At 41.1% G+C, this 19,743-nt stretch overlaps 1 protein-coding gene across 10 annotated transcripts in view; it reads left to right on the forward strand.

Annotated features, from left to right (window-relative positions):
* Positions 1-17,926, forward strand: part of hspg2 (heparan sulfate proteoglycan 2) — a 93,176-nt gene extending 75,250 nt beyond the window's left edge. For 4 of the 10 annotated variants that reach the window (XM_086023708.1, XM_086023759.1, XM_086023742.1 and 1 more), the window contains 26 exons: positions 46-306; positions 1,106-1,268; positions 1,676-1,773; positions 1,857-2,123; positions 2,422-2,534; positions 4,045-4,192; positions 4,283-4,399; positions 4,539-4,556; positions 5,660-5,744; positions 5,831-5,975; positions 6,051-6,153; positions 6,233-6,342; positions 6,419-6,527; positions 6,604-6,702; positions 8,088-8,309; positions 8,723-8,967; positions 9,062-9,233; positions 9,888-10,010; positions 10,282-10,338; positions 11,162-11,237; positions 11,320-11,398; positions 11,674-11,721; positions 11,977-12,047; positions 12,131-12,214; positions 12,868-12,971; positions 14,660-17,926. In XM_086023708.1, coding sequence (XP_085879834.1) covers positions 46-306; positions 1,106-1,268; positions 1,676-1,773; positions 1,857-2,123; positions 2,422-2,534; positions 4,045-4,192; positions 4,283-4,399; positions 4,539-4,556; positions 5,660-5,744; positions 5,831-5,975; positions 6,051-6,153; positions 6,233-6,342; positions 6,419-6,527; positions 6,604-6,702; positions 8,088-8,309; positions 8,723-8,967; positions 9,062-9,233; positions 9,888-10,010; positions 10,282-10,338; positions 11,162-11,237; positions 11,320-11,398; positions 11,674-11,721; positions 11,977-12,047; positions 12,131-12,214; positions 12,868-12,971; positions 14,660-14,832 — 3,290 coding nt within the window. In that variant the 3' untranslated portion in view covers positions 14,833-17,926. Of the gene's footprint in view, positions 1-45; positions 307-1,105; positions 1,269-1,675; positions 1,774-1,856; positions 2,124-2,421; positions 2,535-4,044; positions 4,193-4,282; positions 4,400-4,538; positions 4,557-5,659; positions 5,745-5,830; positions 5,976-6,050; positions 6,154-6,232; positions 6,343-6,418; positions 6,528-6,603; positions 6,703-8,087; positions 8,310-8,722; positions 8,968-9,061; positions 9,234-9,887; positions 10,011-10,281; positions 10,344-11,161; positions 11,238-11,319; positions 11,399-11,673; positions 11,722-11,976; positions 12,048-12,130; positions 12,215-12,867; positions 12,972-14,659 lie in introns of those variants that run through there. The other 6 variants (XM_086023725.1, XM_086023736.1, XM_086023717.1 and 3 more) reach the window with 6 other exon arrangements.
* Positions 17,927-19,743: the final 1,817 nt, after the last annotated feature.

Below are 19,743 nucleotides of genomic sequence, written 5' to 3' on the forward strand. Positions count from 1 at the left end.
TGGTTAAGTAACGGTTTCCGTAAACCTGGTCAACTTTTCCGACAGCCTCTCCTTATGCTACTTCTGTGCCTGATGATGTGGCCGTGCGTGTCGGGGAGGTGATCAGGTTGCAGTGCCTGGCTCATGGTACTCCTCCACTGACTTACATTTGGACCAAGCTGGATGGTGCGTTGCCCTCCAGGGCCCAGGTCAGCGACGGCGATCTCCAAATCAATCTAGCTACCGCAGAGGATGCTGGGAGCTACAAGTGTGTAGCCAGCAACAGAGTTGGCCACAGTGAAGTAGTGGCTAAAGTTACAGTCAGATGTAAGTTACGAGTTACGGGGTAACTTTCTCTCCCGAAAGTATTTGAATAGTGAGGCCTGTTCCTTAACTTTTGAGTGAGACTGAAATAAAATAGGTTTGACATCAAAAGATGAATGTGAGATATGATCAACAACTTAGCTTTTATTTATATGCATTCATTTAAATCTGGATCTCATACCCATTTTAGATGGTACCACAATAACTACCAAAACACCAAATTTTCTTTGCCTTATTAAAACAGGCAGAAGTGAATAAGAGTTGATCTGTAGCTGTAAATCCTTTCCCTGTGATAATTGCCTCAAGCCTGTGATACGACCCAATCACATCACCAATTTTTTGCATTGTTCTTTTGTTATTTCACTTTAGCCTGTTTCAGTTTCGTGTTTTGGCCAATTACTCTGTTCAGTGTCCTCTAACTAGTGTAAATGTAGCAATAATAACAAATTAAAACAGAAACTGAGTGGAGACAGTCAGGGATTTGTATTCTTTAACTAATCAACGTCTTAGGACACACCAGGCCAACAAAACATACCTGTCGGTCACACATACAGTAATACTTTTGCTCATTGAGTGGATTCAAACAAATGGCGCTATCTTCAAAGTTGTGTGTCAGATCCAGATGTAAATCCATGGAAATAAATGAATTGGCCTCATTCTTCCAATACCTTTGGCTTAATGTAATTTAAAACCAAACGCTTCAACCAGATTAAGATGGCAAACTGCCCAAATTTATTTGATCGGTGGACCGTCTGAACACTGCTAACAACATAACATTACTACGCGATGTTTGCGTTTGTAGCCCCATTGGCAGTGCGTGTGTCACCACAAGTGGAGGTGAAGGCTCAGGGCAGCGCTGTGGAGTTCACGTGTTCAGCAGCTGGTGGGGTTGAAACTAAAATTGAGTGGCTGAAAGAAGGAGGAGGCCTTCCCCCAAACCACCATGTCAAGGACGGCGTGCTCAGGTGACACATCGCCAACAGATACTGTAATCTCCGCCTATGAATTCTACACTCTAAGGATGGACACTTTGTATAGATGTTGGGAGTAAACCTTGATGTCTTGTTGGCCGTGCTGCAGATGCTAGTTCCATTGGGCTCCTTAGTACCACATGCACATCTACCATAGCGCTACTACTTCAGAGATATATTTGGCAGTTTATACACTGTCACCTCAAGGCCATTTGTTCCCAAATGTTTTTAAACAGTCTGAATTATTGTATGTATGTATGTGCTTAATTTGTTTACATTTTTTAAATCACTAAACCTATCATTAAATGGGCTTAGAACATTAAGTGCACTAATTTATTTAGATAAATATTGATGTTGAATTCTAAAAATCAGCCACAGCTTTGCTTTGTGCCCCTCTTCAGGATTGAAAATATTGAGCAGAGCAATGAAGGTGTTTACATCTGCAGAGCAAGCAGCATATATGGTCAGGCTCAGGACGCAGCCAGGCTCACCGTCCAAGGTATGCTTGATTAAGTATAAAGTCAATCTACCGACTACGTTTTCCATAAAAGTAATTTTTTTCTGTCTTGTTTTTTTCCGCAGCACTGCCCAAGGTGATGATCAATGTACGCACCTCAGTGCAGACCGTCATGATTGGGAACTCGGTGGAGTTTGAATGCCAGGCCGTCGGAGACCCCGAGCCCACCGTCCAGTGGAGCAAAGTGGGTGGGCCTCTGCCAACCCACATCGTGGTGATGGGTGGCATGCTGAAGATTGAGCGGGTGACGGAGGCAGACGCAGGACAGTACCGCTGCACAGCCACCAACGATGTGGGCTCAGTGCAGTCGCAGGTGGTCCTCAACGTCCAGTGTGAGTACATTATCGCGATTGGTGGCATTTCAGTGGCAATGTGGATGAAGAAAACTGAGGTCACATCCAAGCCTGGTCCCATGTTGTAAAGCAGAGCTAAGTCCTACCTGCCTTATTATATAGTAGGTCAATTTAAAAATTATGTTAAAAGATTATCGTATTTTGCAGTTGATCTCTGCCCTGTATTAATAATAAGACTCTATTGGAAAGAAAGACTGGCCTTTCTGAAGGGGCACTCCTTCCCTGCATGGTTACTGCTGATGGGCCTTCATTGTTTTATTGTTTGTTTATTTCGTAGCACTTCCTCAGATTTCTTCACTCCCTGAAACGAAGGAAGTGACCGTTGGGTCTGATGCTGTCTTGCCATGCGTGGCATCAGGGTATCCTGTACCTGAGATCAAATGGTCCAAGGTAACCAAGATAAAGTTTCTTGATTTTTTTTTTTTTCTCTTGAGTCAAAGGTGGAATTGGTTCTTGCTTTTGTCAGTGTTTCATTTTTTAATTTACATTTTTTGTTAACTTTAGAGAAAGTTAGTCAGAAGTGACATATTACTTGCTTCAAAAAGTAACTTATCTGTAATTACTTTATTGATTACCTGATTTTAAAAGTACCTGATTTTGATTACAAGTTATTTTAATGGTTACATTCAGCATATACCGACAACCCTGCTCAACATAGAAATGACACCCAGTTTTGCCACTTAATTGGAAGTGCATTTTTAACCATTTAATTATAATAATAAAGTAGTTTTTTATTAAAAATAAAATAAAGACCACCTTTTAACTTACCACAATTAATTTTATTTAAAAGACATTTTTCTGGATTTCAAGTAACATAAATGGCATATTGTTTTTTATTAAAAAAACAACAACAACAACATTATTTTAAAACAGTACTCCTAGAGTACACTTAACATCAATACATTTTTAAATACAATACCAAATAAAGGCAGTCTTTTTTACTTGACATATTTAATGATTAATATTGTAAAAACAAAACTCAACATTTATAATATACATTGTTTTCGAACATAATGATTAAATTTGAGTGCCTCCTGCTGCCACTCAATCTTTTGTGTCTTTCGCTTTGAGCTTGAATAAATACTGTACTTTGATCCATGTTTATTTAAAAAATATTATTGAAGTTATTGAAACTAGATAACGCCCTGTCAAGTGCACAGAATGCATTGTTGTTTTTAGCTGACACAAACTCAAAATAGTAACTATTTCCAGCTTGTAAACACGAATCTCTCCCCATCCTCCGTTGCTGTTTATGTGGTAAGATATGGACACCTAAGTCAGCATCACGATGAAAACGTGACATTATGCATACATGATGTCACACCCTCGGATGGGACTGTGAAGTTGAAGACTCCCACAATGCCTCACTATGTTCAAGCTGTAAATACCAGAGTTAGCCTTTTACCAGTTATTTGTTGAGTGCCTTTAGTGAGTATTATGGTGTTAGGAATCAAAAAAAAATATTTTATTATTCATTGACTACTCGTTTTGTTGCATGCACAATACGTGCGCAAGAGATCACTGTGGCTGAGAAGCATGTTGTTTATTATGTTTTTTTATTTATGTCTTATCAAATCTTTCTCTCTGCTGCATCCTTGTGGCAGCTCACTGAACTGCCTTTAGTGGGGCAATGTACCGTTCTTTGAAATACTGATGTCACTGTCAAGTTCAAGAAAATGGGTTCTGCGAAGTAACATTTTGTGATATTTGAAGAGTAACTGTTGTCTAATTACTTGAATGGAAAAAGTAATGCGTTGGATTAGTCGTGACTGAAAGATGTGCACGTTTTTGAGTACTGCGTTACTTATTGTGTTACCGACATCACAGCTTGAGACGCACTCTTTTGCTCTCTTGTGACACCTAGACCATGTTTTTGTGTGTCTACGCCTTTCACTTTTAGCTTGAAGGTGAACTACCCGCGAAGTGCTTCCAGGAAGTAAATGTGCTGACGGTTCCTCGGGTCACGTATAGCGATTCAGGGACGTACGTGTGCACGGCGTCAAACAAACAGGGCAAAGTAGAAGCCTTCACTAAACTGGATGTTCATGGTGAGTCTGCAATGTTTACGCATCACTGGGTGTTGTGATGGTAAATGTGATTGTGTACGTGTCTAACTGTGAGATGATGTCCTGTTCCAGAAAGAGTGATGCCATACTTTGCTCAGGAGCCACTGTCCTATCTCACCCTGCCCACCATCAAAAACGCCTACAACACTTTCAGCATCAAAATCAACTTTAGGCCCGATAATGTTGATGGTGAGTACATTGTGTTATATCGCACAAGAATATTGTAGCCTCCACATTGTTGTCGACTGTACGACCTCATGTGTTATGTCATAACATCTTGGTCCCTCTCTCCTCCTTGACCTCCTCCCCTCACCTATGCGTTGGGAAGGTCTGATGTTGTACGCTGGTGAGTCTCAGTGCTTGAATCTGCAGGAACTGAAGGCCAATGTTGATGCTGCATCCAGCTTTCACATCTTGCAACAAGCTCAGAGCTGGTTTTGTTGCCGTGAGAGTGATGCAAATATGCTGCATGGTGCTTGGTTCTTGTGATGCCTTTAAGCCGCAATCATCAAACACAGGCGTTTAGTCGTCTCAGTTGTTGTCAGGTATCAGGGAATAAACAAGAAACTGATGTTAATTTGAAATACAGAAATGAAATGCGACACATATTTGAATCCGCATGCACTGCATCAGTAATGCTCCACGCAGACATTTTCAGTGACTATTTCTCATGGAAGCATGTGTTCCCAGCATGTGGAGATGCACGCCGCACTCATAATGTGAAAGTGATTGGCTGATTAGGAATGGCCCCAGTTAGGTCTTTAACATTGCTCAGCCTGCCTCTTTCCCCACCATAGCATGCTGCTTTTACCATCCAGCTTTCAAAGACCACGGACAAGTGTATGAATGAACTCGCTGCAACAAGGGTACAGTCACTGCCATGAACTCATGCACTAAAAACTCAATTAACAGTTGAATACTTTCATTTGTCAAGCAATCCTTTGTAAGTTACTTTACTGTGAGGCTTTGAGTTATTCAGTCATCTAGCTTGATGCAATGTTTGACCAATAATACGCATTGAATAGATAAATAATTACAAAAACACTTTATTAAAGTGATTCCTCATAATGGAATAAGAGAAACTCACTTCACCTCATTATATAGCTATAAAAAAGCGTTTGTTACAGTAAGTCGTAAACAAAAGCTGTTTTTAATGGAAAGTTTTGGGATATTACTTTTATTATTATTATTATATTATTATTGCCTATTACTGTTAAACAGTTAATTACAAAAATTATGAACATTTGTCTCCAATGAATAACAACAACCAAATAAACAGTGAGTTACTGAATTAAGTAATGGTAATTATGTACCCATAAATGTTGACTGGTTGCCCTTCACACCTTCCCGTGTTCTTCCTTGTTTGTAATTTTGGAGTGAATAAAACTATTTAGCCAGGATATTTTTATATTTCATTTCTTTTATGTTTTTTTTTTTTAATACACACAGGCATGCTCCTTTATAACGGTCAGAGGAAGACTACAGGAGCAGACTTCATTTCTCTTGGCCTTGTAGGTGGCCGTTTAGAGTTCAGGTCAGTTTTTAGAATTGATTTAATGTGGCTATTCCTATCTTATATTGGCGGTGCAAGCAACAAGAGCATCCATTGTGTCATCGTAGGTTTGACGTGGGTTCGGGCATGGCCACCATTCGTGACCCCAACCCCATCAAACTGGGAGAATTTCACACAGTCGAGCTGTATCGGAACCTTACCCTGGGCTACATCATGGTCGACGGAGGGGAGCCTATTAATGGCAGCTCGCAGGTACCCCTGTTGACATTGCTGCTAAATAGCATGTGTGTAGTTTGTATTTCATAGCTGCTCTTCTCCTCTCCTCAGGGCAAGTTTAAGGGCTTGGATTTGAATGAGGAGCTGTATGTAGGTGGTTATCCCAACTACACTGCTCTGGCCAAAACTGCTAGCATCAAGACTGGTTTTGTTGGTAGGAACTGAAACTCAGGCCTGGCAAAAATGTGGTATTGGTGCATGTTTTTCACGTACCATTACTTGGACATGTGCAGGTTGCATTCGCCAGCTGGTCATTCAAGGCGAGGAGGTCATCTTCAAGGATATGGAACGCAGCTCCACTGGAGTTACGAACTGTCCCACCTGTAAAGATCGCCCATGCCAGGTCAGCTTCTACCTTGCTTTCATAATGTTTTCACTGCTTCTTGTCCACATTTCATTGTTTTTGTTTCTCTCTTCAGAATGGAGGCCGGTGCCAGGACTCGGACACCAGCTTATATACATGCAGCTGTCCCAGAGGATTCACTGGCAGCAACTGCCAGCACCACTCATCCCTTCACTGCCACTCAGGTAAATGCTAACAAGCAAGCAACCAATGCAATCGATGATGCAACGCCTGTGAACTTTTGTGACTTGTGTCTTGCAGAGGCCTGTGGACCAGACGCTACTTGCATTAACCGCCAAAGTGGTTTGGGCTATGATTGTCGCTGCCACCTGGGCAAGTTTGGAAACAAATGCATGGATGGTAAGACAGAAAGTCTCAACTCAACTCAACTTTATTATAGAGCACTTTAAAAATAACCACAGCTGTATACAGAGTGCTGTATGTAAAGTAAAACTCAGACATACAAAAACAAAGACAGTTAAAACAATAAATTATTAACATAAAAACAGAAACACAATAAAACACTAAAACAATGCCAAGTCTCATGCTGAGTCAAAATCCAAACAGTAATAATTTGTTTTAAGATGAGTTTTAAAGATGGACAGAGAGGGGGCTTGCTAAAAGCAGCGCAAAAAGCTTGATCCCCTCTGAGGCTCCGCTTAATCCTCGGTACCTCAAGTCACGTCTGGCAGGCTCACCTGAGGCACCGGGTAGGTACATAAAAGTGGGGGAGCTCAGCGAGGTAAGGTGGAGTGAGACCATTTAAAGATTTGAAGACAAATAACAGAATCTTAAAATGAACTCTAAAATGTTCAGAGAGTCAGTGAAGGTAGGCCAGAATTGGTGTTATGTACTACAGTTAAGAGGCGAGCATTTGCATTTTGGGGCAACTGGAGCCTCTTGAGGGAGGACTGGCTGACTCCAAAATGAAGGACATTATGGTAATCCAGCCAAGATGTAACGATGACATGGATTACTGTTTCTAAGTGCTGTTGTGAAAGGAGAGGCTTTACTTTAGCCAAGTGCCTAAGATAAAATAAATAAATAAAAAGATGGATTTAACAACAGCACCAATTCACAGGCCCAATTAAAACCCAAATTCAAAAATGTTGGCTTGAGATAAGACGCCAGGGAGCTCGAGTCAACGGGGTGATACTGTACACTCTAAAAACAGTTACTTACTCATACTTAAAACATACTTAATCAAAGTGTACATCTGCACCTGTGTATGGACCTGTAAGGTTGATTTTTTTTGACCCAACAAAAAACATTACTGGCATATAACCCAATATATAGTTAATTTGAACCAACAATTGGGTTGATTGATAAGAAGTAACCCAGAATTTTGACCCAACACAAACAATCCAAAAATTGTTTTTAGAGTGACATGTACAAAGGCCACTGGGACCAACACCGTAACTTCTGTTTTCTTTTCATTGAAGAGCAAATTGTTTAGTGACATCCAGGCTTTGATTTCCTCCAGACAGGGTAAATTGTGGGATTCAGAGGAATCAAGGCTGTAAAGTCATCCATCTGTAAATACTTGCACTTTTTGTTTTGAATGATTCATCTATGTCCAGAGTCATTTGGTCGCAAGTTCGCAAGTTTCAAATTGTATTCTTCACACATAATGCAGATTTGAATTAGGCTGAGAGATATCCTCAGGTAAAATCTGAGGAATATTGCACAGGTTTTGAAATAGACAAATCGGTTGATGCATTGTCCCACCCCCTCATCTTTCCAAGGCGAATTGGTAACCACTCCGCTGTTCGACGGAGAGGAGTCGTACATCTCCTATCCTCCGCTCACCAATGTCCATGATGACCTGCGAGTTGAACTCGAATTCAAACCCATTGAGAGAGATGGTCTGATGTTCTTCTGCGGAGGGAAGAAGATGAAAGTGGAGGACTTTGTGGCTATCTCCATGGCGGATGGGCATGTGGAGTTCAAATATGAACTGGGCACAGGTAATGTGGACTGTGCTTTTAGAGCTGCATGTCAATGCTCTCTTATGTCAGTTATTTTTGTTGAAAGTCGATAGAATTGTGCAAGTAGTTGGCCTCGGTGTTAAATATGACCAGAATGATTATGATTACCAGTAAGGATTAAAAAGGGCTTTCCATTCTTCATAGATTAATGAAAACAAGCAGCACACAGCAAGCTTTGTAGAATAACTTCTTAAAAAACAGAATAATGCATGAAAGTTTTGATTTTTATTATGGTTATTGTATTGTCGATTTTAGTTTTGAAAAACTGCACCGCATCACGCTGAATACTATTTAAACGAATTAGAGCTTGATAGCGGCAACATCTCCTGGGTATGAAACCACTCATCCAATGAGTCGTCATCCCGCTTTTGTGTGTCCATCTTGATTTTCAGGCCAGGCCATCCTTCGCAGTCCAAAACCAGTCTCTTTGGGCCAGTGGCACAGAGTTGTGGCTGAGCGGAACAAGCGCGATGGTCACCTCAGAGTTGACCATGGCTCAGTGGAAAAGAGGACTTCTCCTGGGAAAGCCCAGGGCCTCAATATCCACACCTCAATGTTCTTGGGTGGTGTCCCCAACATGGAGATCTTGCCAAAGCCTGCAAATATCAGCCATATGTTTGAGGGCTGTGTTGGAGAGGTGAGCTCGCTCCACGCCAAATCAAAGAAAGCTGCTGCACTATTATCATTTCTATGGATTTTGTCATTTCAATTTTCCCACACTTCCTTCTTAGGTCTTCATAAACAACAAGAAGGTGGATCTGTCCTACAGCTTTACAGAGAGTAGAGCGATCCGCAAGTGTGTGGATACAAGTCCTTGTGACCGGCGGCCCTGCTTGAATGGAGGCCACTGCATGCCCAATGCTGAGTATGAGTACCAGTGCCTCTGTAGGGATGGATTTGAAGGTTTGTGCCAACAAAGCGACAATCCTGTTGGTTTATCTGTCTTCAAAATCATTTAAATACCAGAGCTGGGCATTTTACTTCAAACTGAGCGTCCGTTATTCATCATATGTCTGCAGCGTGGGTACAATTCTGTCGTCCGTCATTCGCCTTTTTTTCCGGGTTCAAAAAATAGTATATAGTATAGGCCGGTCCGCCTCTGATTTTAAACGGGCGTCCGTTGGCGATTCCGACTAAACTTTCACTCGCACCCCCCTGCTGCCCGATATTTGAACAGAAAGAAAGCGTGACTTACTGCGCCATGGAAGCCTGTTCACAGCCTGTTGCCTCACTCAAATCAGTCTCCCAAGCAACAACAACTCACTATTTTCCTCCCCGTGCTCGCCACGGCCATCAAAACTCATCATCTACTGAAGAATGGCGGATTAAATACAGGGGCTTCTGTCTATGCTCAGTCCATCTATTTTGCAATTTTTCCCGTCATTCGTCAGTTGTCAGCAAAACAGGCGTCCATCCTTGACGGATAGACAGACTGGTCTGCCACATAGGCGGAGCGCCCAGCTCTGGTCAATCCTGATATATGCTTTCTGCACACCATCTACTGCTTGGCAAATAATCTACTAATGATTTGCTATTACTTGTCCTCTGACCCTGCAGGTGAGAGTTGCGAGATCATTAAAGACGTGTGCCAGAGTGACTATCAGTGCCAAAATAGCGGCAGCTGTGTTAACGGACGCTGTGTGTGCCGCTCGGGATTCACAGGCCTCAATTGTGAAGAAAGTAAGTCTTGAATGGTTTGCTTCTCTTGCGGTGGGGTTAAAAACAAAAACATAGCCATGGCTTAGTACTTTTGTTGACTTATCATTACACAAGTTATGAAAAAAAGCATATAATGATTCAAATTCACCAGTATGGAGCACCGGTGGCTCTCCTTTGTATTGCACAGCATGCTGGGAGTTTTCCCTATCAGTGATTCACTTTTTCTTACCCACTACCATCTCATGGCTATATATACTGTATATATATATATATGTATATCCTGCACTCACAGGCCGCGTCTCCAGCTTCCCCAAGGCCGCGTGGAATTCAGAAGCTAGCGAGGCTAATGGTACAGTATGTGAATATTGAGTCTGACTGATCTGACCGTGACTAACAGGGACCCATCTGAGGTCGAGGGGCCCCATAACCTCCTGACACATACCAAACATGTGCCTGCACTCCAACTGGAACTCACTTTGGAAATCTGGGAAGGGTGAATCGGTACTAAGCGCTAAAAGGGGCTTCGTTTTTTTTTTCAATTTTACAAACTGCAATGACTTAATTCTTCCTTTCGTCGTGTCAGTTCATTTCATGTAAGATGATCACTCACATCATTTTTCTGCCTGTTGACGACAACTAAAAAAAAAAAACTGTTCGGATCCAAATGTCGAATGTCCTCCATGTATGCACCACTATTAACAACTGAAAGCACTGACTGTTGTTTGAATGACTTGTTCTCTGTGCTGGGTGTTTTATTTTCTGCATGGAGTCACACTTCTTGGTGGTGGGAGAAAAGAATGTGACGTGATAATGCAACTTGCTCTAAATGGACTGCAGATCTGTGTCCTCATTTGCAAATAGGTTGATCAAAGAAGCAGACCCCAACTCCGTTGATACTGTTCGTCAGGTTGAGTACATTTTAAAGGGAACTAATGACACCACCTTCCTGAAAATAAATGTATTTTATTTCTTCGCAATTCATTGTTGTAAATACTACAAATATTCTATAGCACTCAATCAAGTGTGCTCTTTTCAATGTCCCTCACTGTCTAACCCAGCCTGTCTCACCAGGTCTGAAAATATTTGCCACTGGAGGGAGCCATAACAATACAGATGAGAAGCTTGGCTCTTATTCTATATTGATTTGTATTTTTTGTTCCTCTCGCATGTAGATTCCCCCTATCAGTACGCAGCTCATTTTCACAACGATGGATACATTGCCCTTCCTAAATCCATTTTGCAAAGACGGTAATATGTTTGTTCAACGTGTTTGCTGTCACACGTGTTGTATGTATGATAATATTTATTATTACATATTTGTATGCCGTAGTGCACATGGCTCGCCGGAGGTGATTGAATTGGAGATCAATACCCTCTCCTCCGAGGGTCTGATCCTGTGGCAGGGAGTCGTAAGTCCTGATATAGTTTTCAACAACTCATTATTCCATCATGACGTCGCTCGTAAAGAACTGGCTCTGAAGAGGCTGAAGTTCATGTAACGTTGAATGCCATTATTGTCACTTTAATGCCAACGATAATACCGCACTGCTCTTTGCGTTCACCTCACTGGTTGCCAAACATTTGTACAGGCTCATTCTTGTTCTTGACCGGGCCATCTGTGGGCATGCTGTCTTGATACTGTACATGCATGTTGCTTCTCTAACCTCCCCTCCATTTCCTTTAGGAAACCAATGGCACGCTCAATTTGCGAAAGATGCATGCTAGTAAAAAGGTATCCACTCCAATACGAGACACTCTTTATCTGGCATGAGTCAAAACATTGGCTGTTTCCATACTAATATGTACACATCACCACTTTTGGAACCCCGTTTGGAATTTACAGCTATCTTTGCATGTCAACAATGACGAAAGGTTAATGTATACTATGATGAAAATGCGCAATTGGAAGCAGGTGGTTAAAAGTTGCTGGTTCACAGCTTGTTTTTATTGTCTCGTCAAACACTGAAGATAACAATCTGACCTCCAGGAACATGGGGAACACGGCAAAGGCAAGGACTTTATCACTCTCGGAATTCACAATGGATACCTCATTTTCAGGTTTGGCCTTAGAGCTCTGTAAATATACTTAACTGTACTGCTTTGACTTGAAGTCTTTCTGATGATGATTTCTTGATCTCCAGTTACCAGTTGGGCAGTGGAGAGGCCAAGATCACGTCGCGACAGTCCATCAATGACGGGAAATGGCATAAAGTTAAAGCAGTCAGGTAGATTGCATTTTTTTCTGCATCAGCAGTAGTATTGAGCAAATTCTGCTCCAAATTGTAACTGAAATTCTACGTAACTCATCCAACCTTTATGGACCCTACTTTGTGCTCGGGTGCACATAATGCTGGAACAGAAAAGGCCCTCCCTCCGATAGAAGAATAGAATTCTCCAAAATCTCTTGGAAAGATGAAGAGTTAAGATGGATGGGTTGAAATCCAACTTCTGAATTGATCAATTAGTTGATGGAGAACCCTATCTGGATATTTGCATGATTGGCTGATTACTCACTGCATTTTATTTCATCCGCCATGTTCATAACGAGCATTTTTCAAAGGACAACATGATAACGTTCAGAACCAACTACAAGCTGCAGTCCGAAATGTGCAAGTACTGTTTATACCTAATGTCAATAATAAGTTAAATCAGTCATCACAAATCAAGCCTGTGAAAGGCCAATAAAGCTAAGACAGCACAACAGTAAGTACACAACAATAAGATAAAAAGATCCACCCAACAAAGAGTTGTAGCGCAGTTATGGAAATTAGACAAAAATGGTCTACAGATGCCTTTCAATTCTTTGAAAAAAAAAGTTTATGCGTTATTGTCAAAATGCACAGACAACACAAGTTGTGTTGGTTTCCTTCCGTTGCAGGACTGGAAAAGATGGCTACATCCAAATCGATGGAGGAGCTGCGCTACATGGACAGTCAAAGGGAAAAAGCATCATCGTCAACACAAAAGGCCCTCTTTACCTCGGTGAGTGGACGTCATAATGACCTGCACAACTACAGTAAGCCCCCCTCCATCGTGGGGCTTACATTCCACCCCACAATAAGTGAATTCCACAATATTAAAATACCCTATTGAAGTACTCCCGAAGCATGTTTGTATATCCTTTATGGCACTTATTTTTCTAAAGATCATTAAAGAGGAATTCGAACCAAGCATAAGTTTTTCCAAACAATAAGATCTATGCAGGCCCACTAGTTGAAAGAACATCATTCTGATTAATATTTTGCGTTTGTGGAATATGAGTTAAGCAGCAAAGTGCACCCCTTTTTAGCCGTCCCAGGGGACGGCCATTTTGTCACTTCTGTCGCCTGAAAATGACATCACAGATGTTCAGGGCTCTGATAACGACCAATCATGGCTCAGCTTCAGAAAACAGGTGAGCCGTGATTGGCCGTCACCTAAGCCATGAGCAACTGTGATGTCATTTTCAGACGACAGAAGTGACAAAATGGCCGCCTTCAGAGATGCCTAAAAATGGGTGGATTAACTCTTATTCCACAAACTGAATATTTATCAGAATGCCTTGTTTCAACTTGTGGGCCTGCATAGAACATATTGTTGAAAAAATGTGTTTGGGTTGACCTCCTATTTAAACACACTTAAAAATTATACAGACACAATCAAAAACATTTCATGTATTGAGAGACAGCCAGAAGAGCAACGAATAAGATAAAATTGTTCAGCGTAAAAGTGTACCGATCAGTTTACAGTAAAATCCTGTTTTTTCCAAACCAACAAATTTATCTCACAATATACACCAACAATGGTACATAATCACAGCAAAAGTATTCCTGCAGATTAAAATGAAAATATTGAATCGTATAACACTGGCGAATACTTAAATGTTGTGTCCCCATATACATAAAAATCTGAACTGATGTTCTTGTAACCTGCTCTTCATCTTTAAGTGGCACCCAGCGAAACCTCTCCAGTGGTTTGTTGTCACACAAGCACAAAGTTCGATGGCTTTTTTTGTCAACAAATTGACAAACACATGCGCAACGTTTAGGTGGTCTTTTCAAATGAAGATTTTCAGACAAATCCGTCTGTGTTCATCCGGGTAGGTGCTGTACAACTGCCAACAAGTTCCCAGGGTGTACAAGACAGTTTGAAATGCTACGGGGGCTCATGATCATATTGAAAAGGAAACCAAAAAATGTTGAAATCGATCCGTGAAATGAAAGCCGCTGTAACAAATAGTTCTCTGCTTCTTCTGGTGTCTGACAGAAAGTTGCGCCTATAATTGTTTCTTCATGAGAGCCCTCAGGAATAAGGTTGATATGTAAAACTAAGCAGCGGTAGAGGATTGAGACATTCAATAATCTCTTTCAAATCTCTTCAGCAAAAAAATGAGCCTGACACTTTCTGTTTTGTCTTCTTCATTCATTCAAATTAAGTGTTGTACTGGGTCGCCACATAGTGGGCGAAAGTGGACTTACACCCCAAAATAAACAACAAAATTGACTTAGAACTGGACCAAAAAACATCTGCGAAATGGTGGCACCGCAAACCCGGAACTAGTGATGACAAATGTGGAAATTTAATACGTTCCTATAGCACTAGCTTTTATCTTTAAACCAAGAGCATCATCTAGGCACCATCTAGAGAGTAAAAAATGTCACGAGTCCTTCATGAAGCTTCATTTTCCCTAGGCGGAGCCCCAGACATGGTAGCCATGACAGGGGGGAAGTTTTCCTCCGGAATGACAGGATGCCTGAGGAACCTGTCCATTATGAATGCCCGGCCAGAAGATGAGCAGGCCCGGACCATCGACCTGCAAGCCCACGCAGCTCACAGTGTCAACGTGCAGCCGTGCACGTCATAGACCATACACAACACACATGTGCAAAAAACTTCCAGATTCCCACATACAGTAGACAGACCTACACACAGACTGTGGAGTGATTTTATCTACACACTCGCACAGAGAGACTGACACACGTAGAACCTTTCACAAACTTGGTGCTTAGCTGCTACCAAAAATCAGACGTTACGGCAAGATATTGGTGTGGAAACCAAAACGAATCACAAAAACCATTATTTCTTCTCTTCCTTAGTGTTTTTTTTTAATTCTGGAAGAAGGATAACGTGCAGTTTACGTACTTCGAGCAGTAGTAGCCATGAGAAATCAGATCCTATGGAGTTGAAGAGGTTTTTACAGCACTGAATTTTTATTTATATGCATATGAATATATATTATATTTGTGGGGGGGGGGGAACTTGCAAACTAACCATAACTGCACTTCCTAGAAATTGTTCTGGCATCTAACACTGCTTATCCAGAGGTTTTCACCATTGTACTGCTATGACTTGATGATGTCTAAGATTTTATTTTGTCATTTGTGTTTGGCGTGAGTGTGTTTGTTTGCTACGGGGACGGAGCACACGCTCGGAGCACATACAGCCGCATGCAGTTTCAGTACACAACTCAGGTCACCACCAACAACAACAACAAAAAAAGGATCCTGTTTTGAATTACCTTTGGAGCACTTGTGGTTTCTGTGTCTGTTTTAGTTCTCTTTTTTTTTTACATGAAAAAGAAGACTTGGTGCTAAATAATGTCAGACACTAGGATACAGTGTAGGCTACAGGCATTGTTACATTAATTTCTTTGTAGGTCAATACGATTCTGAAATTTTATCAAGGATTCAACATTATTTGGTGATGGCGACCATTAAGTAACAAAGTTATCTGAAACAAGATGGCTGACATAACAGAAGCCTGCTTCATACTGTACATGTGCCTTTTCAACATTCATTTTGTCACAATTTAGCTTTTGCCTAAAAAAAAAAAAAAAAAAAGTAGTTTTGATTGACTGATTTTAAATGATTTTCACAGAGGTGGAGATACTGTTGTCTGCAAATATTTGTTTGTTTGTTGAAAAAAAAAGGTCACAATGACATTGGCTTGCATTTATTTGTACTCAAGTGTGCATTCTTTGATTTCACAATGAAATTAGTGTGTTTTTGACACCACAGCCTTGTTCGATTGAGTAGATCTCAAAAACGTAGTTTCATATTTTCTGTGTAGCTTTTGAAGGCCACTTGGGTAGATCAACAAAGAGTGCTTGTTAGCCCAGATGTGCCTTGAGATGTTTGTTTTCATGATGCTTTAGTGAAAGTTGCGATTTTGAGGTGGATCCTTCAATACCAAATGTCAATCTGTTCTTTGGAGTTGCTGTGACAAATGTGTGGCTCGGATGCTCCAGCCCCCCCCGCCCTTTTTTTTTTTTTTCTTTTTTTTTTTTAAAAAGCAACACAATTGTCTTTTCTTTTTTAGCTTGAAATGTTTATATGAGCACCATCTTGTAAGTTAGTGCTGCTTCGTTCTTATTTATGCTTCAATCCTTTGCCTCCTTTCACTCTGCAGTTTTAGAGCATTGTTTTTCCCTCCTCTGGGTATCACGTGTTGTTTGAATTTCTCCCTCAAAGTTGAGCCCCCCCCAATTTCCTTCCAGAAAAGTTCTTCTCAACATCAGGCTACAAACCTTGGTTGTAAAATTGCAGTGAATTGACACCATGGGCCCTATTTTCGTTACGGGCACAAATCGAGTATAAAGCACAGTCTAACTGCTCGCATGGGTGGGGTTTTCTTTCTTTTTGTTAGGCTTTGCGCCGGTTTAATTGGGTGTAATGGGGTGTTTGCACCGATGTGCGCCATTGTGGGATGGAAAGTAGTGTTGTCCCAGCCAATCCTCGCGGCATCCCTCATTTATTTCATTCAGTAGCCGTGCTTGAAGATTGCGGAAACAGAAATTAGACTCGCTAGGGTTTGTGTATGACATTGGCATGTAAATTCAATTGTAATATCTCCTCTTTCGGTGATGTAGTTGCCCATGTGTGGGAGATGTATAATTGGAGACCATGCTGACCCTTTTAGCCAGTCTAAAATCTAGTCTACTTTTGTAACCAAAGCCAGAAACGCCCAGTGAGGCCAAATTCCCGAACATGATAAACTAGACTATATATACCGGCACAAAAATGACAATTCTCCAGTTTTTACACAGAGCGCAGACTACTTTCCAGAGCTGGGCATTTTACTACAAATCAAGCGTCCGTGATTTGTCATCCGTCAGCAGCGTGGGTACCCTTCCATCGTCCATCGTTTGCCTTTTTTTCCAGGGGGAAAAAAATTGTACCCTTCTATAGGCCAGTCTGCCTCTAATTTTTAACTGAATTCTGTCGGCAATTCCAACTAAACTTTCACTAGCACCCCCATCGAAGCACCGCCCAATGCACAGACGAATGACGGATTAAATAAAAGGGCTTCCGACTATGCTTAGTCCGTCTATTTTAAATTTTTTGCCGTCAACCGTCAGCAAAACGGGAATCCGTCAGTGACGGATAGACGCACCGGTCCGTCACACAGGCGGAATGCCCAGCTCTGCTACTTTCTGTCACCAAATAATTAGATGCATCGGGGGCAAGGCTGCTTCATGCCCACACAAGTGCAACACGGCCCCACACACGCTAGACTAGACATGCGCTGGCACGAAAATTAAGTTACGCCCGTTTTTAGGCCGAGCGCACGGGCACAAGTCTACCAAAATAGCCCCATGTCTTTTTTGAATGTGAATATGTGATATGGAGATGGAATCCAGGCTGTGGTCCAGTTTAAAGCTAAGTTCTGAAACTGGATTTTCATACACTATGCACACTGTTGCTAAATGGAAGCTTTGTCAGGCGAGATGTTTGGTTTTTAAACCCAGCATTGGTCATTGGGTTGACTTCTTTATGAAAGGTGCACTTTTAGTCATGATGGGTTTTTTTGTTGTTTTTGTTTTTTTTACATTTGATGTATTGGCTCAATTGATAAAATTTTACTGACAGTATTGTTTATGTCAGGACAACCTGATGACCCAGTGTTGAAGTGACATGGCCCCTTTGTGTTTCTTAAATAAAAACAAAATTCATGTGCTATTTGTAATTTTGTGGGCTTTATTTTGTCGCCTGGACTTTGCTACAGTATATTTCCTTGATGAATTTGGCCAACGTCCCATCCTCGCTCCCATATGATTTAGGTCAGGTGCGAGTGATACTGACAAAATGGAAACATTATCCCCAAGCATATTCGGAAGTGGGATTCAGTTTCAGGTTACACCCAATTCAGTTCACTCTTTTTACACACTTCATTGTCTTTCATTGTTAATACAACAAACATTGAACAACCACAGGTTTACCTCCCAAATGAAGAAGCCAGACTGCTGCTAATAGTGCCACATGATACGTAAGTGAAGTACAATTCAGAATAACTCAACTTACACTGAAAGAGGACAGGTTTTCACCAACAATGTGATGATCAAGAGGCACTTACATAAGAGAATTAGCGAGACCACAATCCCACACAAAATCCATAGGCGGTCATCTCCAATGACAACAAAATATTTTAAGTTTTGCTAATGTGAAAATTTGATTTCCCGCATTTTCAATAAATAAAGTTTACAGAACTAGTTGTTCCTTGTATTGTCCACCAATTTAAAGATATAGTCTAAGTAAAATCAACTCAGCAAATTGTTGTGGAGAAAATAACTTTGTTGTGCTAACTAACATTGTTGTCATAAATGTATATTTTAAAGTACCGTTAGTTACAACTTAAATGACTGTTTTAGCCCCCCAAAAATACACAATGCGCTTGTTTACAGTGTAGTGCAGGGGTGGGCAATTCGAGTCCGCGAGGGCCAGTGCCCTGCCTGTTATCCATCTCTCCCTGCTGCAACGCACCTGATTCAAATAATCAGCTAATCAGCGAGGTCTGCAGAAGCTGGATAACGATCCTGATCATTTGAATCAGGTGGGTTGCAGCAGGGTGACATATAAAACATGCAGGGTACCGGCCCACGAGGACCGGAATTGCCCACCGATGGTGTAGTCTCTTGTTAGCCACCTGAAACTACGATAATCAAACCGCCACATAACCTAACCCTTAATTTGAGATCTAAACCTATTTAATTTTTCAAAATGATACGTATAAATCAACCTGGATGCATATACTTTACAGTATTCAGGCAGCTGAACCGTGTCCATATCATATCCAGATCTTTCTTCTGCGCAGCTGAATACTGGGTGGTGCCTCACGCCTTTGTGCCCTGCTACTGTATATTGCGAGATCTATTTAGAAATGGGATCAGCATTTAAATCAATTATAATCTAAAGCAATAGGAAATTAAGACTTTCCCTGCATTAAGGTCAACCACGCTTCACCCATTAGTCCCTGTCATGGTGAGACAAGGTGTTTTATTTCCTTGGATCGTGTCTCTCCCTGAGGATATGTTGTGGCACATTGCGCTGTCTGTGCGCATCCGACTCATTTTACATCTATTTTCATGTGTGATAGACTGCAGGTTTTGGAGGAGCCTCAACTGTATCGTCATTAATTTCTCCAAGTATATATATATATATATATATATATATATATATATATATATATATATATATATATATATAAACTAAAAAGCTGAAGTGTTTAGTTGCATAAATTGGAACATTCAAAATTGTATGCGAGAATAAGAATTCATACAACATTTATTTTCATCGTATATAATTACGGTTGATAACCTATGGTGACTCAAAATGACATAAAGTTAGCCAATCCCAACAACAACAGTGGTGTGTGTTATTTTTATTCTTGAAGTGAAAGTCAACCTTTGTGGGAAGTGCAGAAACAAAAAAAAAAACGCAGCACCCACCCTCCACAAAATCCCAGGGGAGTAAGTCCATTGGTCAGATGAGGAATCTAG

This window comes from Filicampus tigris, chromosome 1 (assembly GCF_054856515.1).
Source record: "Filicampus tigris isolate MCC_2025a chromosome 1, RoL_Ftig_1.0, whole genome shotgun sequence".
Lineage (NCBI taxonomy): Eukaryota > Metazoa > Chordata > Actinopteri > Syngnathiformes > Syngnathidae > Filicampus > Filicampus tigris.